General features: G+C 43.0%; 1 protein-coding gene and 1 non-coding gene across 3 annotated transcripts in view; both read right to left on the bottom strand.

Moving 5' to 3' along the window:
• Positions 1-14740, bottom strand: part of CNTNAP2 (contactin associated protein like 2) — a 2276620-nt gene that overhangs the window by 33816 nt on the left and 2228064 nt on the right. For both annotated transcript variants that reach the window (XM_025380223.1, XM_025380224.1), the window contains one exon: positions 10378-10617. In XM_025380223.1, the coding sequence (XP_025236008.1) occupies positions 10378-10617 (240 nt within the window). The remainder of the gene's footprint in view (positions 1-10377; positions 10618-14740) is intronic.
• On the bottom strand, positions 5365-5579 carry LOC112622010. Its single transcript, XR_003118912.1, has one exon. It is a non-coding gene; the product is annotated as a small nucleolar RNA U3 (small nucleolar RNA).

Here is a 14740-nt window from a genome sequence, read left to right as displayed (position 1 = left end):
ATATGAACTTTAAAGCAGTTTTTTCCAATTCTGTGAAGAAAGTCATTGGTAGCTTAATGGGGATGGCATGGAATCTATAAATTACCTTGGGCAGTATGGCCATTTTCACGATATTGATTCTTCCTATCCATGAGCATGGTATGTTCTTCCATTTGTTTGTGTCCTCTTTTATTTCACTGAGCAGTGGTTTGTAGTTCTTCTTGAAGAGGTCCTTTACATCCCTTGTAAGTTGGATTCCTAGGTATTTTATTCTCTTTGAAGCTATTGTGAATGGAAGTTCATTCATAATTTGGCTCTCTGTTTGTCTGTTACTGGTGTATAAGAATACTTGTGATTTTTGCATATTGATTTTGTATCCTGAGACTGCTGAAGTTCCTTATCAGCTTAAGGAGATTTTGGGCTGAGACAGTGGGGTTTTCTAAATATACAATCATGTCATCTGCAAACAGGGACAATTTGACTTCTTCTTTTCCTAACTGAATACCCTTTATTTCTTTCTCTTGCCTGATTGCCCTAGCCAGAACTTCCAACACTATGTTGAATAGGAGTGCTGAGAGAGGCCATCCCTGTCTTGTGCCAGTTTTCAAAGGGAATGCTTCCAGTTTTTGCCCATTCAGTATGATATTGGCTGTGGGTTTGTTGTAAATAGCTCTTACTATTTTGAGATATGTTCCATCAATACTGAATTTATTGAGAGTTTTTAGCATGAAGGGCTGTTGAATTTTGTCAAAGGCCTTTTGCAGAAAAGGCCTTGAGATAATTTATTGAGATAATCATGTGGTTTTTGTCTTTGGTTCTGTTTATATGCTGGATTACATTTATTGATTTGTGTATGTTGAACCAGCCTTGCATCCCAGGGATGAAGCCCACTTATTATGGTGGATAAGCTTTTTGATGTGCTGCTGGATTTGGTTTGCCAGTATTTTATTGAGGATTTTTGCATTGATGTTCATCAGGGATATTGGTCTAAAATTCTTTTTTTGGTGTATCTCTGTCAGGCTTTGGTATCAGGATGATGTTGGCCTCGTAAAATGAGTTAGGGAGGATTCCCTCTTTTTCTATTGATTGGAATAGTTTCAGAAGGAATGGTATCAACTCCTCCTTGTACCTCTGGTAGAATTCGGCTGTGAATCCATCTGGTCCTGAACTTTCTTTGGTTGGTAGGCTATTAATTATTGCCTCAATTTCAGAGCCTGCTATTGGTCTATTCAGGGATTCAACTTCTTCCTGGTTTAGTCTTGGGAGAGTGTAAGTGTCCAGGAAATCATCCATTTCTTCTAGGGTTTCTAGTTTATTTGTGTAGAGGTGTTTATAGTATTCTGATGGTAGTTTGTATTTCTGTGGGGTCAGTGGTGATATCCCCTTTATCATTTTTTATTGCATCTATTTGATTCTTCTCTCTTTTATTTTTTATTAGTCTTGCTAGCAGTCTATCAATTTTGTTGATCTTTTCAAAAAACCAGCTCCTGGATGCACTGATTTTTTGGAGGGTTTCTTGTGTCTCTACCTCCTTCAGTTCTGCTCTGATCTTAGTTATTTCTTGCCTTCTGCTAGGTTTTGAATGTGTTTGCTCTTGCTTCTCTAGTTCTTTTAATTGTGATGCTAGGGTGTCAATTTTAGATCCTCCTGCTTTCTCTTGTGGGCATTTAGTGCTATAAATTTCCCTCTACACACTGCTTTAAATGTGTCCCAGAGATTCTGGTATGTTGTATCTTTGTTCTCATTGGTTTCAAAGAACATCTTTATTTCTGCCTTCATTTTGTTTTGTACCCAGTAGTTGTTCAGGAGCAGGTTGTTCAGTTTCCATGTAGTTGAGTGGTTTTGATTGAGTTTCTTAGTCCTGAATTCTAGTTTGATTGCACTGTGGTCTGAGAGACAGTTTGTTATAATTTCTGTTCTTTTACATTTGCTGAGGAGTGCTTTACTTCCAACTATGTGGTCAATTTTGGAATAAGTGTGATGTGGTGCTGAGAAGAATGTATATTCTGTTGATTTAGGGTGGAGAGTTCTGTAGATGTCTATTAGGTCTGCTTGGTACAGAGCTGAGTTCAATTCCTGGATATCCTTGTTAACTTCCTGTCTTGTTGATCTGTCCAATGTTGACAGTGGGGTGTTAAAGTCTCCCATTATTATTGTATGGGAGTCTAAGTCTCTAAGGACTTGCTTTATGAATCTGGGTGCTCCTATGTTGGGTGCATATATATTTAGGATAGTTAGCTCTTCCTGATGAATTGATCCCTTTACCATTATGTAATGGCCTTCTTTGTCTCTTTTGATCTTTGATGGTTTAAAGTCTGTTTTATCAGAGACTTGATTGCAACCCCTGCTTTTTTTTGGTTTTCCATTTGCTTGGTAGATCTTCCTCCATCCCTTTATTTTGAGCCTATGTGTGTGTCTGCATGTGAGATGGGTCTCCTGAATACAGCAAACTGATGAGTCTTGACTCTTTATCCAATTTGCCAGTCTGTGTCTTTTAATTGGACCATTTAGTCCATTTCCATTTAAGGTTAATATTGTTACGTGTGAACTTGATCCTGTCATTGTGATATTAGCTGGTATTTTGCTTGCTAGTTGATGCAGTTTCTTCCTAGCATCAATGGACTTTACATTTTGACATGTTTTTGCAATGGCTGGTACCTGTTGTTCCTTTCCATGTTTAGTGCTTCCTTCAGGATCTCTTGTAGGGCAGGCCTGGTGGTGACAAAATCTCTAAGCATTTGCTTGTCTGTAAAGGATTTTATTTCTCCTTCACTTATGAAACTTAGTTTGGCTGGATATGAAATTCTGGGTTGAAAATTCTTTTCTTTAAGAATGTTGAATATTGGCCCCCACTGTCTTCTGGCTTGTAGAGTTTCTGCTGTGAGATCTGCTGTTAGTCTGATGGGCTTCCCTTTGTGGGTAACCCGACCTTTCTCTCTGGCTGCCCTTAACATTTTTTCCTTCATTTCAACTTTGGTGAATCTGACAATTATGTGTCTTGGAGTTGCTCTTCTCGAGGAGTATCTTTGTGGCATTCTCTGTATTTCCTGAATTTGAATGTTGGCCTGCCTTACTAGGTTGGGGAAGTTCTCCTGGATGATATCCTGCAGAGTGTTTTTCAACTTGGTTCCATTTTCCCCATCACTTTCAGGCATAGCAATCAGACATAGATTTGGTCTTTTCACATAATCCCATGTGGAGGCTTTGTTCATTTCTTTTTACTCTTTTTTCTCTGCACTTCTCTTCTCACTTCATTTCATTTTCAATCACTGATACTCTTTCTTCCAGATGATCGAGTTGGTTACTTAAGCTTGTGCATTTGTCACGTAGTTCTTGTGTTATGGTTTTCATCTCTATCAGTTCTTTTAAGGACTTCTGTACATTGGCTATTCTAGTTAGCCATTCATCAAATCTTTTTTCAAAAGTTTCTTTTTGCTGGTTACGTAGTTCCTCCTTTAGCTCGGAGAATTTTGATCAACTGAAGCCGCCTTCTCTCGACTCGTCGAAGTCATTCTCCGTCCATCTTTGTTCTGTTGCTGGCGATGAGCTGTGTTCCTTTGGAGGGGGAGATGCACTCTGATTTTTTTGAATTTCCAGCTTTTCTGCACTGCTTTTTCCCCATCTTTGTGGTTTTATCTGCCTTTGGTCTTTGATGATGCTGACGTACTGATGGGGTTTTGGTATGGGTGTCCTTTCTCTTTGTTAGTTTTCCTTCTAACAATCAGGACCCTCAGCTGTAGGTCTGTTGGAGTTTGCTTGAGGCCCACTCCAGACCCTGTTTGCCTGGGTATCAGCAGCACAGGCTGCAGAAGATAAAATATTGCTGAACAGCGAGTGTTGCTGTCTGCTTCTTGCTCTGGAAGCTTCGTCTCAGGGGTGTACCCTACCGTGTGAGTTGTGAGGTGTCGGTCTGCACCTAGTAGGGGATGTCTCCCAGTTGGGCTACTCAGGTGTCAGGGACCCACTTGAGCAGGCAGTCTGTCCATTCTCAGATCTCAACCTCCGTGTTGGGAGATCCACTGCGCTCTTCAAAGCTGTCAGACAGGGGCATTTACCTCTGCTGAGGTTTCTGCTGCTTTTTGCCTACTGAGTAATTCTATTGCCTGTCAAGGCACTAACCAGAAGCCTGTTCTCTCTTTATTATAAGGTGAAATACAGTCATGGGAGAGGTGTTAAAGGCATGCGAGAACCAAATAGAGACTTTCTCTTTTACAAAATCATAAGGGTTGAAAGACAAATGAACAGGAAATGACTTGCTTTGTATGTTACATGAGGCCATGTCTCTTTGCTCCCATAATCATGACCCCCTAGCTACATGTTGCACTGCTCCAGAAGCCAGAGACTGCACTACAAATGACATCTGTTGTAGTTGTACAGTGTACAACCTGACCAACCATAAATGTCCCTCATTTTAGAAAACACTGATTGATAGAGCCCAAAAGGCATTGGAGAGGTAACAAATAGCTCAGTCAGTAGTGTTACAGAAGAGAAAAAGAATCTTATTACATGGAGACAGCATACCTTAGAACCTATTTTCTCTTTTTATCATTTAATATGATTTCAGACAGTAGAAAGACACATACGGGAGCAGAAAGATCACAAGACCTATGGGTAGATGTCTTCAATTCTAATTTCCATTCTAACACCAAGTTCCTACAAACATCCTGGTATAGGTATGAATTGACTAGCCCTGGTTGATCACCAAGATCCCTTTAAGGCCATATGATTCCTTACTCTTCACAGCAAGGCACCTGCTATATTTTCAGAAAAGCACAGCCCTCATTTTAAAGCAGCATCTTTTTCTATCTTTCAAAGTAGGTTAGCAGCCAATTCAAAACACTGAGCAATAATTTGACATCTTCCTCAAACTGAGGTTCCTTCCTGGCATGCAGCCCCTTCCATAAGGGGGTGCTTTCACTGGAGCCACCAAGTCCTGCCTCACACCACAAATGTATTGTTCATTTGTTTGTTTCAAGTCTGCTTTTCCAGTTGCAAACAGGCAGATCAGTTCTCCTGAGATTTAGGTAAAAACGTCTCCTCTATCTGGGTGAGCTTCCTTATAAAATGGCCAGAGAGCCCTGTCTCTTTGTAAGCTTGATGGTACAGCCTTTCTATTTCTGATTTCACCACCTAAAGGCTTCACTGTTTCTCATAAACCATGTTTTGGGCAGTATGTGGGTATTCAGTTTTTTCCTTTGGTAACCTTATTTACCAAAGGGACCCTTTTATTTGGTGAGTGATTCTCGACCTTGGTCACATACTGGACACTCCTGGGGAGGGGGGTTTACATCACACACACCCATGTCCCCCGCATCCCCCCAAGGGTCTGATTTGGTCTGTCTGGGGTTTAGGACTAGATATTGGGATTTTTCTTTTTAAAAAATAATCATTCAGATGGCATCCTTTCCCTTTCACTCTCCCAAAGGAAGAGAAGAGGGATCGTCAGTGGCAAAAGGCAACTGCCGAAAAGCACCACCAAGAGCCGGCTTCATGCTCAGGAGTGAATGCTGAGCCTCCTCCTCGTGGTTTCCGCTGCTCCACAAGTTCAGAGAAACCTCTCTGGTAAGAAACTGTAGAAGTGGTGCATGGAAGTGTTACCAGAAAGGGTTCCTGATCCAGACCCTCAGAGAGGGTTCTTGGATCTTACACAAGATCCAAGAATTTAGGGTGCATCCGTAAAGTGAAAGCAAGTTTATTAGTGTACTAGTCTGTTTTCATGCTGCTGATAAAGACATACCTGAGACTGGGTAATTTATACAGGAAAGAGGTTTAATGGACTCACAGTTCCACATGGCTGGGGGAGCCTCACAATCATGGCAGAAGGCAAGGAGGAGCAAGTCACATCTTACATGGATGGTGGCAGGCAAAGAGAGAGCTTGTGCAGGGAAACTCCCCATTATAAAACCATCAGATCTTGTGAGACTTATTCACCATCACGACAACAGCATGGAAAGACCTGCCCCCATGATTCAATCACCTCCCACCAGGTCCCTCCCAAAACACATGGGAATTCAAGATGAGACTGGGGTGGAGACACAGTCAAATTGTATCAATTAGGAAAGTAAAGGAATAAAAGAACAGCTGCTTCATAGAGCAGCCCCAAGGGCTGCTGGTTGCCCATTTTTATGGTTATTTCTTGATGATATGCTAAACAAGGGGTGGATTATTCATGCCTCCCCTTTTTAGGCCCTATAGGGTAACTTCCTGACATTGCTGTGGCATTTATAAACAGTCATGGTGCTGGCGGGAGTGTAGCAGTGAGGCTGACCAGAAGTCAATGTCATTGCCATCTTGGTTTTGATGGTTTTTAGCTGGCTTCTTTACTGCAACCAGTTTTATCAGCAAAGTCTGTGAGCTGTATCTTGTGCCAATGGCCTATTTCATCCTGTGACCAAATGCCCTAACCTCCTGGGGATGCAGCCCAGTAGGTCTCAGCTTTATTTTACCCAGCCCCTATTAGAGATGGAGTTGCTCTGGTTCAGACACCTCTGACAGAAGTATAGTCTTAATCAGGATTTTAAAAAGCTCCCCAGGTAGTTCTAAAGTGCTTCCAAGATTGAGACGCACTACACATGATTAGAGCTTTTAAATTGCAGTGGTAAGTTACCCGGGAACCATGCTAAAAAACACACAAATGCTGATTCAGTCAGTATGGGGTGTGGGCCTGAGAGTCTGCATTTCTAAAAAGCTTTCAGGAGACCCAGTGCTGCTTGTCGAGGACCAAACTTCCCAGGTACCGGATAAGATAATCTACTTCCAAATGTCCTCTAGTCAAGCCACGCCTCACGAGCTCTCACGTGATTTTCTTCCTGTCCTAACCCTACACAGAATGAAGTACCTCATGCTATTTACAGGTAGGAAGGCATTTTTGTGTATACACTGTTCTGTTTTTAAATATCTGATAGCAACAAATCTTATTCTAGTCAAACATGAAATATTACCAGAAAAGTACAAAACCCTAAAGTCCAAATTTGGAGTGATGACCTTAGGCTCACAAAACCAGAGTGCAGTTGCTGATGTGGGGGATGCACTTAGAACCTGAGTTGGTATGGAACTTATTTTAAACTGAAGCCACTGAGAATTCAATAGGTGCAGAAAGAAGCCTTCTTGGTGCTTCCTTTATCTGACAAAAAGCAGAGATTTCTGGAAAAATGAGGCTGCCGTACTTCCCTCTTACAGGTGGCTTTTACTCCCAGGGAGAAGATCAAGAAACCCACCATAAGTCTGCTCTCCAGGGAAGTTTTATGGCCATGAATGCGATGCAGAGATCACTCAGGCCTGTATGAACAAGCACCATCCCAAACTCTTCATCTCTCATTTGTTCTTCTAGAAACCCGTGTATTCTTCCTATAGAGGCCTTTTCCCCCACCGCCTCTTTTCCCTACTAAGCTGGACATACAAGTTTCTAGCTTTAGCTACTTATTGAGTTTCTTCTTTTTGAAGCTCCTATATGCATACAAATAAGGTCCCCCTGCCCACCTGTTAATCTGTCTTTTATCAGTTTGATTTGCAGGCCCCCAGGTACTGAACTGAACAGGACAGAGGAAAAGTATTTCCTCCCTGACACTGAGCAACTGGAGGCTGCTGTTAAGTAACCTTCCCTCATTTCTACATCCGTCCTCCGTCCCTCCTTCTAGCCCCTCAACCCACATTGTGTCTCATGTTCCTATTCACCTAAAAAAAAAAAAGGAAAATCAAATAATACTGTTTAAATAAACCTCTGCCTTATAGTTTGTAAACTGTTTTCTGTCGTTTTGTTTTGAGACAGAGTCTTGCTCTGTCACTGCTGGAGTGCAGTGGCACCATCTCAGCTCAATGTAACCTTTGCCTCCCAGGTTCAAGCAATTATCCTGCCTCAGACTCCTGAGTAGCTGGGATTACAGGCATGTGCCACCACGCCTGGCTAATTTTTGTATTTTTAGTACAGACAGGATTTCACCATGTTGGTCAGGCTGGTCTCGAACTCCTGACCTCGTGATCCACCCACCTCAACCTCCCAAAATGCTGGCATTACAGATGTGAGCCACTGAACCTGGTCAACTGTTTTCTGTCCTTGTAATTGATGTAATTACAATTGGATTAATACTTCACCTGCTGGACACTGGGTAAGAACTCTCCAAGTATAAGTGGAAATTTTTCTGCAAATGGATCTCATGTTACATAGCACAGGCCTACTGTAATACCAGAGTTACAGAATTTGGACTTGAACATCAAATACTAACAGATATGTTCCCTGTATACATCTTCATAAATCAATCACAAGAATCCTGTAATCCCAGCACTTTGGGAGGCCAAGGCAGGTGGATCACCTGAGGTTAGGAGTTCAAGACCAGTCTGTCCAACATGGTGAAATCCTGCCTCTACAAAAATACAAAAATTAACTGGGCATGATGGCGGGTGCCTGCAATCCCAGCTACTCAGAAGGCTGAGGCAGGAGAATTGCTTGAACCTGGGAGGAGGAGGTTGCAGTGAGCTGAGATGGTGCCATTGTACTCCACCCTGGGCAACTGGGCAAGACTTTTTTTTTGAGACAAAAGTAAAAAGAAACTATCACCCACAAAGCATGATTTTTTAAAAATAAAGGAACTAAAACTCTTAACAAAATAGCTAAGATCTTATCTCACAGATCTTAACAAACAAGTTCCTAATTAAGTAATAATACATAGGAACTCATATTGGCCCAAGGTAGGATCTAGAGGTTTTAGAAACTAGTCTCTTGGCCCTGACTTAGACCACAGGTGCTCACAGCCTCAGGTAGTAGGTCCCTTTGACAGCGGAAGGACTCCTGCATTGCAAAGATCATTCATGGTATTTGTCTACTAGGGCATTCGGAGGAATTTATCTGAGAGATCTCTGTTCCTCTGTGGCCCTGACATGTCTTTTCTCCTCTTGTATTTTCACTCTTACTTTTCTTCTTTCAGCATTAGGAATGCTTTCCTTTGTTCAGGCCAGCCCATGAGGAAAAGCCAGCCTGCTGTGTCATCTTAACATTCATAAAAGGGAATTCTTCGTATGTGCCCTTGGCACGCAGCACCCTGCGTCAGTTCTAGGAATCCATGTGTGAGGAACAAAGAGGATTGTTTTGTCTGTAAATGGGCTATTCTGACAACAGGGCAATTTTGGCTTCTCTCTAAGCTTCACAAAGCTTTGCAGCACAACCCTGGCAAGGAATCACGATGACAGTAGCTGATCTGAAGCCACACATACCATGTGCGGGGCCGGAACATGATTAAAGCAATCAAATGCACAAGGTTTAGAGAATGAACTGTTACAAGTTGGTAGGGCGAGAGGATTCCAAAGTCTTTACTCAACGTTCAAGCATTATAGTAAAATGTATCTAATATAATAATAACCATAATTATTATTAATATTATTGTAGCTAAACTTTAACACTTGCTACATGCTTGTGATTAAACACGTCATATTTAAACACATCACTTTAAATAGAATTCCATGAGTTAGGTCTTATCTCCATTTAGGAAATGGGGAAACTGAGGAATGAGGTTATGAAAACTGCCCAAGGTTAATCTGCTGGTGAGAGGCAGGGATGGTGCTGGAATCCAGGCCTCCTAGCCGTTGCTTCCTGCCTCATCTTCCTGTTTTTAGCATCAGCAACATCACATGTTACCTGGAGACCCACTGAAAGCTGGATTTGGAGGTTACACTCCCCTCCCCTTCTTCACCTTATGGGTGAAAAAGCAGAGACTTGGACAGGTCAGTTGAGTTGCCCAAGGCCAATGTAGGTGGAGCTAGGAGTATGACCTAAGTCTCCTGAGATACAGCTTGATAGGCTGTCTGCCACCCAGGGTTATGCGTATACTCTTTCATCCAATTAATTTTTCAGCCAACAGCTACATCCTTTCATTTGAGCCCTGTGCTTTCAAATTACATGTCTTACCACTCAAAGAAGTGGGACTAAATCCACAGAGTTTGCAAGCTTAAAGGTACCTCTTAAAGATCTGGAAGCCTACAGTACAGTATTATTCATGTCAATACAGAGCCAGGAGATGGATCTCTCTATTGCTTTAGGTAAATCTCTTCTTAAATTAAAACACAGACTATGTTACAGCAAGTCATTGAGAGTCATAAGAGGCAAAAGTGAGAAAGTGAATTGATCAAATCACCCACAGTCGTGGCACAGACATCAGTTTAGGCAAGTCATCATTTAACCTAATTGAAGAGTTAATAGTTCCTACATTCTTCACCTTATTTATTTCTGGCCCTGAGTACTTCAGATGTGCTGCCCTGAGAACTCCATACTCACAACATTCCTTTGACCTTTCTTAATCCTCCAATGACATTACCAGTGAGGTTCTGTTATTAAATCCATTCCACAGTCCCAAGAGACCGAGGTTTAAAGAAATGAAGCAATGTGCCCGAGGTTGCTGGAGACTTTACCTGAATCCAAGTGATCCAGGTGCCAGGGGTCGGTGGCAGACGACATGGGGGAGAGGGTCAGCGGCGAGGCTCCGCAGTTGGACTCCACCAGCTCGCCCTGGATGTGGACGTGAGCCGAGGCGTTCGTCTGCCTCAAGGCAGCCTTGAGAGGGGCGATCTGGTTGAACTGGACTCTGGAGAGGCAACCAGTGAATCCTGGGGTATTGTATTTGTGAATCTCTTGGTCAATTTTCCCTGTCTCTAAAAGAAAAAAAGAAATGAAAATGTAATGCGACTGACCATAGTCCAGCTGTACTGTAACATACCTGTCTTTGAATGCTTGTGTCCAAATCTTACATTTAGGTTTCAGTTTAAGATGTTACATTGTTTTAGGTGAAATATTAACGAGTCAATAAGACTTAGGGCTGCAGACTTGACCTTACAGGAACCTTGTGTTAACAGAGAATATGGTAGGGTGAAAATAAGACTATATGCGATAAAATATATTTCTCAGTACATTCTGGCTACTTCAGATGCTGCTGAAGCTCACCACAGTGACTTGGTCCTGATTGATTTTTCTCATCTTTTCTGATGCTTCCCTGACCCTCTTAACGAATTGAATAAAACAGCTCTGCTCTGCCCTCCTGGCAAACTATGGTTCTGTTTTGTATCTCTTACTTATTTTCTTCTTCAGAAATCTTAAAACAAAACATAACAAAACAAAAATGAACGAGAATTCCAGTAGCCTATACGTGAACATCTCCTTTCTTCAAAAATCCAATCCCCTTGGAATTCTGAGATTTACGGAATCCCTGCTAGAGTCTGATGGAGGTTTTGGCAGTCAGGAAACTTTCCCAACCCAGTCACAAACGTACACGTGCCTTGATGAATCTCACCATCTCCCCGCCACCTGTAGGCTCAACATCTTCCCAAACTTACTCAGCTCAGAGGTGAGACTGAGTAGAGGCAGTTCCAAGGTACCAAGGGCAATGTACCCACACATTGTTATACCAGTTGAATCAATGTCTTTTGGCCCTCTGTCCCAAGTTTTAGAAACTATCTAACAGAAACAAATGCTGAAAAGGTCCTTAAATGCTTAAGAGCCCTTAGCTAGTTGGCCAGGTGGACTGACCTCAGAGCCTTTTAACCACTACTGGGAACCGTGTGAAAAGGATAATTCCAGCGGCAGTGTCGCAATTGCTCTGAGCAAGTGCTGCGTTAACCCCTCATGTCCCTGCCGACTCCCTGGGCTCACAGGAAGATTCTTTTGCCCCAGGCCTGAGGCAGGGTGCTGCGGGGGACGTGGATAAAGCGCCTTGTTCTTCTCCAGCATCTTTGTTCGCTTGCTTGCCCTTTGCTGAAGCCGTTGTTATCTATCGTGAACCAGTGTTCGTTTTATCTCCTCTGTTAGAGATCTGGGTAGAAAACTTCTGACTCCGGCTCCATGTCATAGGGTCCCTGACAATTTTCACAACTTTGAGGAGGGCAGGTTTCCCTAAGACACCACAGAAAATCAATCGTTTCAAAGCCGTATCTATCTGCGGGGTCCGAATTTAACATGGAGTCCACACTTCTTAAAGAGCTGTCTTCCCCTCGGTATCTCCTTCTGAGGTGGCCTCCAAGGAGGGAGCCTGCAGCATGGGGTTCCGATGGTGGAGCAGGGAGAGATCGTGGGTGGCAGCAGAGGCGTCCAGGCCCAGGCCTGTGGGGCTGCGAGCACTGGCAGAAGCGTCCACTGAGCAGCAGAAGTTGGGGCTGGATGGCAGGAATGAGCCCTGGCGAATGACCTGCTCTCACGTTTCCATTCTCTTTAGGGCTCTTTCACTCTCTTTAGCTTTTCTCCTTTCTGGGCCTTCTCCCTTTCGGGGAAAATTCCCAGTGTTTCAACTGTTGTTTCTTTCCTATAAGGCAGCAGGGTCACCAAAAGGAGGATTCTGATGCCCTGGAGGGCAGAACCAGTATTTCCCAAACTGGAGTGTGTTCCACATCTAGTTGATGTGCCCCTTTCCTAGAGACCCTTGGCTGGGACCAATTCCCCTGGGGGGCCAAAGTGCAGTAGATGCTCTGGAGTTTGCAGGACCTGATGGTTCCAACTCAGGGCTATGTGATAAGAATAATATTGATACAACGGTAGAGAAAGGTGGCAGAGAAAATCTAGGCAGAAAGGGGCGAGTCCCTGTCAAACCCTCACCCTCAAGCCAGAAACTGCAGCCCAAAGTGAGAACTTATATCCCTGTTTTCTGGCTCAAATGTTGCCTTTTCCAAAACCACCCATGGCCCTGCCCCACTGAATCTTGTGCCTATAAAAACCCCATACTCAGCTGGCAGAGAGAAGAGAAGCAGCTGGACGTTGGCGACTATGGTTGGAAGTTGGAGAGAAGCAGCTTGACTTCAGAAGGACAACTTGACATGTAACATCAGAGAAGAATCTAGCCAGAGATGGCTGGATTTCAGGAGAAGATTACCTTCTCTCTCCATCCCCTTTTCAACTTCCCTTCCTGCTAAGAGCCACTTTCATTGGCAATAAAATCCCCCACATTTATCATCCTTCAATTTGTTTGTGTGACGTCATTTCTCCTGGATGCAGGACAAGAGCTTGGGCGCTGCTAGTGTGGATACAAAAGGCTGTCACACTTGCTGTTTGTCCTCACTGAAAAGGCAGAGGGACCACTGACTTAGGCCGTCTGGGGACAGCAGAGCTAAAAGCACTGTAACATGCCCTCTGGGGCTTCAGGGGTTGCAGGCACCACCCCTAGATGTTGCCACGGAGCCTACAGAGTTCATTCCTGTTGACGCTCAAAAGCGCTCACCCTGGTTTCTGCACCCACTCACCCATGTGCTTCCCCCCACAAGGGGTGGAGCACAGTGGGGCCAAGTGAGTGGAGTTTGCTCCTGGCAGTGCCTAAGTGGCTGGCTGGTTCCAACATTCGTGTACTCTAGTTCCTGCCTCATTCGCATGCATGCTTCCTCCTATGAGGAGTTGAAAGCTGTGGGCTGGGTAATTGAGGGCACCCCTGTTGCAAGTCCCGCAAATGGGTCAGGGAGATATCCTGCTTCAATATTAGAGCACAGACCAAGGGCAGTACACGTTGGTGGGGGGGCACTGTGCTTAGTACTTATTATGCAGTATCCCATTAAGTCTCCTGGCACCCCTCTGAGCTAAATAGGATTGTCCCCCAAGTGACAGATGAGGAAACTGAGGCTTAGAGAAGTTAAGGCTTTGCCAATGAATAAACATTTATGTTTCATATAAAAAAGCAGAACTCAAATATTTTGCATTAGTCTCAATTTCTCTTTGAAAAATAGACTATATTATGTTTTATATTCATATAGACTTTTGATATTTCTAGTCAGGAACCCCATAGAAATGGTAGAGTGAGGGTTTTAGAAAAAAGGTAAATGGTTGTTAAAACTGCTTTGAGATCGTGTTTCATTAGAGGTTGAGCCAACAATTTGATTTTCAAAAATGTGGTGAACTGATGTCAAATCTTCATTAGCATCATTTAAAGCACCAGAAAGTTACAGAAATGCCTGTGTGGAATAAGATTCCATATTTCTTAAGAACATCTATAAATGATAGTATAGCCATCACTTTTGAATTTATTACAAGTAAATTATGTTACTCTATAATTGATTAGACTGGTCTCTACTGAAATCAAATATTAAAATATTTACTGTAAGAAACAATGTTCTGCCTGCAGGTATCTTGGGTAAGGTGTTATTTGTGGGGGAAACTTGCTTTAAAAATGCAAATTTTAGAAATGCAGTACAATCACTTTAAAATTAGATTCTCAAGTGGCAATCAGTACTTTAATGTCTTATATTCATAATGATATGGGTTATAGAAAATAGCCCACTTAAAACACTGACACAATTCCGGGTAACACGTTAAAATGAAATGCTCATGACAGTCCTTTTAAGGAAATGCAGCACCTCCATTTGCGATGCATTAGCATGCTTTCCCGCTCCTTGTTCACTTACTGAATGCCAAGTGAGAGGTAGGCGTGTTGTGAGGAATGAAAGAGAAAAGGGCACCTGAGCAGGAAACACAGGGAGAATAAAGCCAGTTCCACAGAGGACAGAGCTGTGCTTGGGGCTGTGTGTACATGCTTGAGCTCCTTTTCAGCAACTGGACAAGCATTTATTTATTCGGACAGGGATTTATTTATTTATTTATGAGACAGGTTCTTGCTCTGTCATCCAGGCTGAAGTGCAAGGCACAATCTCAGCTCACTGCAGCCTCGACCTCCTAGGCTCAAGTGATCCCCCCACCTCAAGCCTCTTGTGTAGCTGGAACCACACTTGTGTGCTACCATGCTGGACTAATTTTTTTTAGTATTTTTTGTAGAGGCGGGGTTTTGTCATGTTACCCAGGTTGGTCCCA

Source organism: Theropithecus gelada, chromosome 3 (genome assembly GCF_003255815.1).
Source record: "Theropithecus gelada isolate Dixy chromosome 3, Tgel_1.0, whole genome shotgun sequence".
Classification (NCBI taxonomy): Eukaryota; Metazoa; Chordata; class Mammalia; order Primates; family Cercopithecidae; genus Theropithecus; species Theropithecus gelada.
This window is presented reverse-complemented; position numbering and strand designations above follow the sequence as displayed.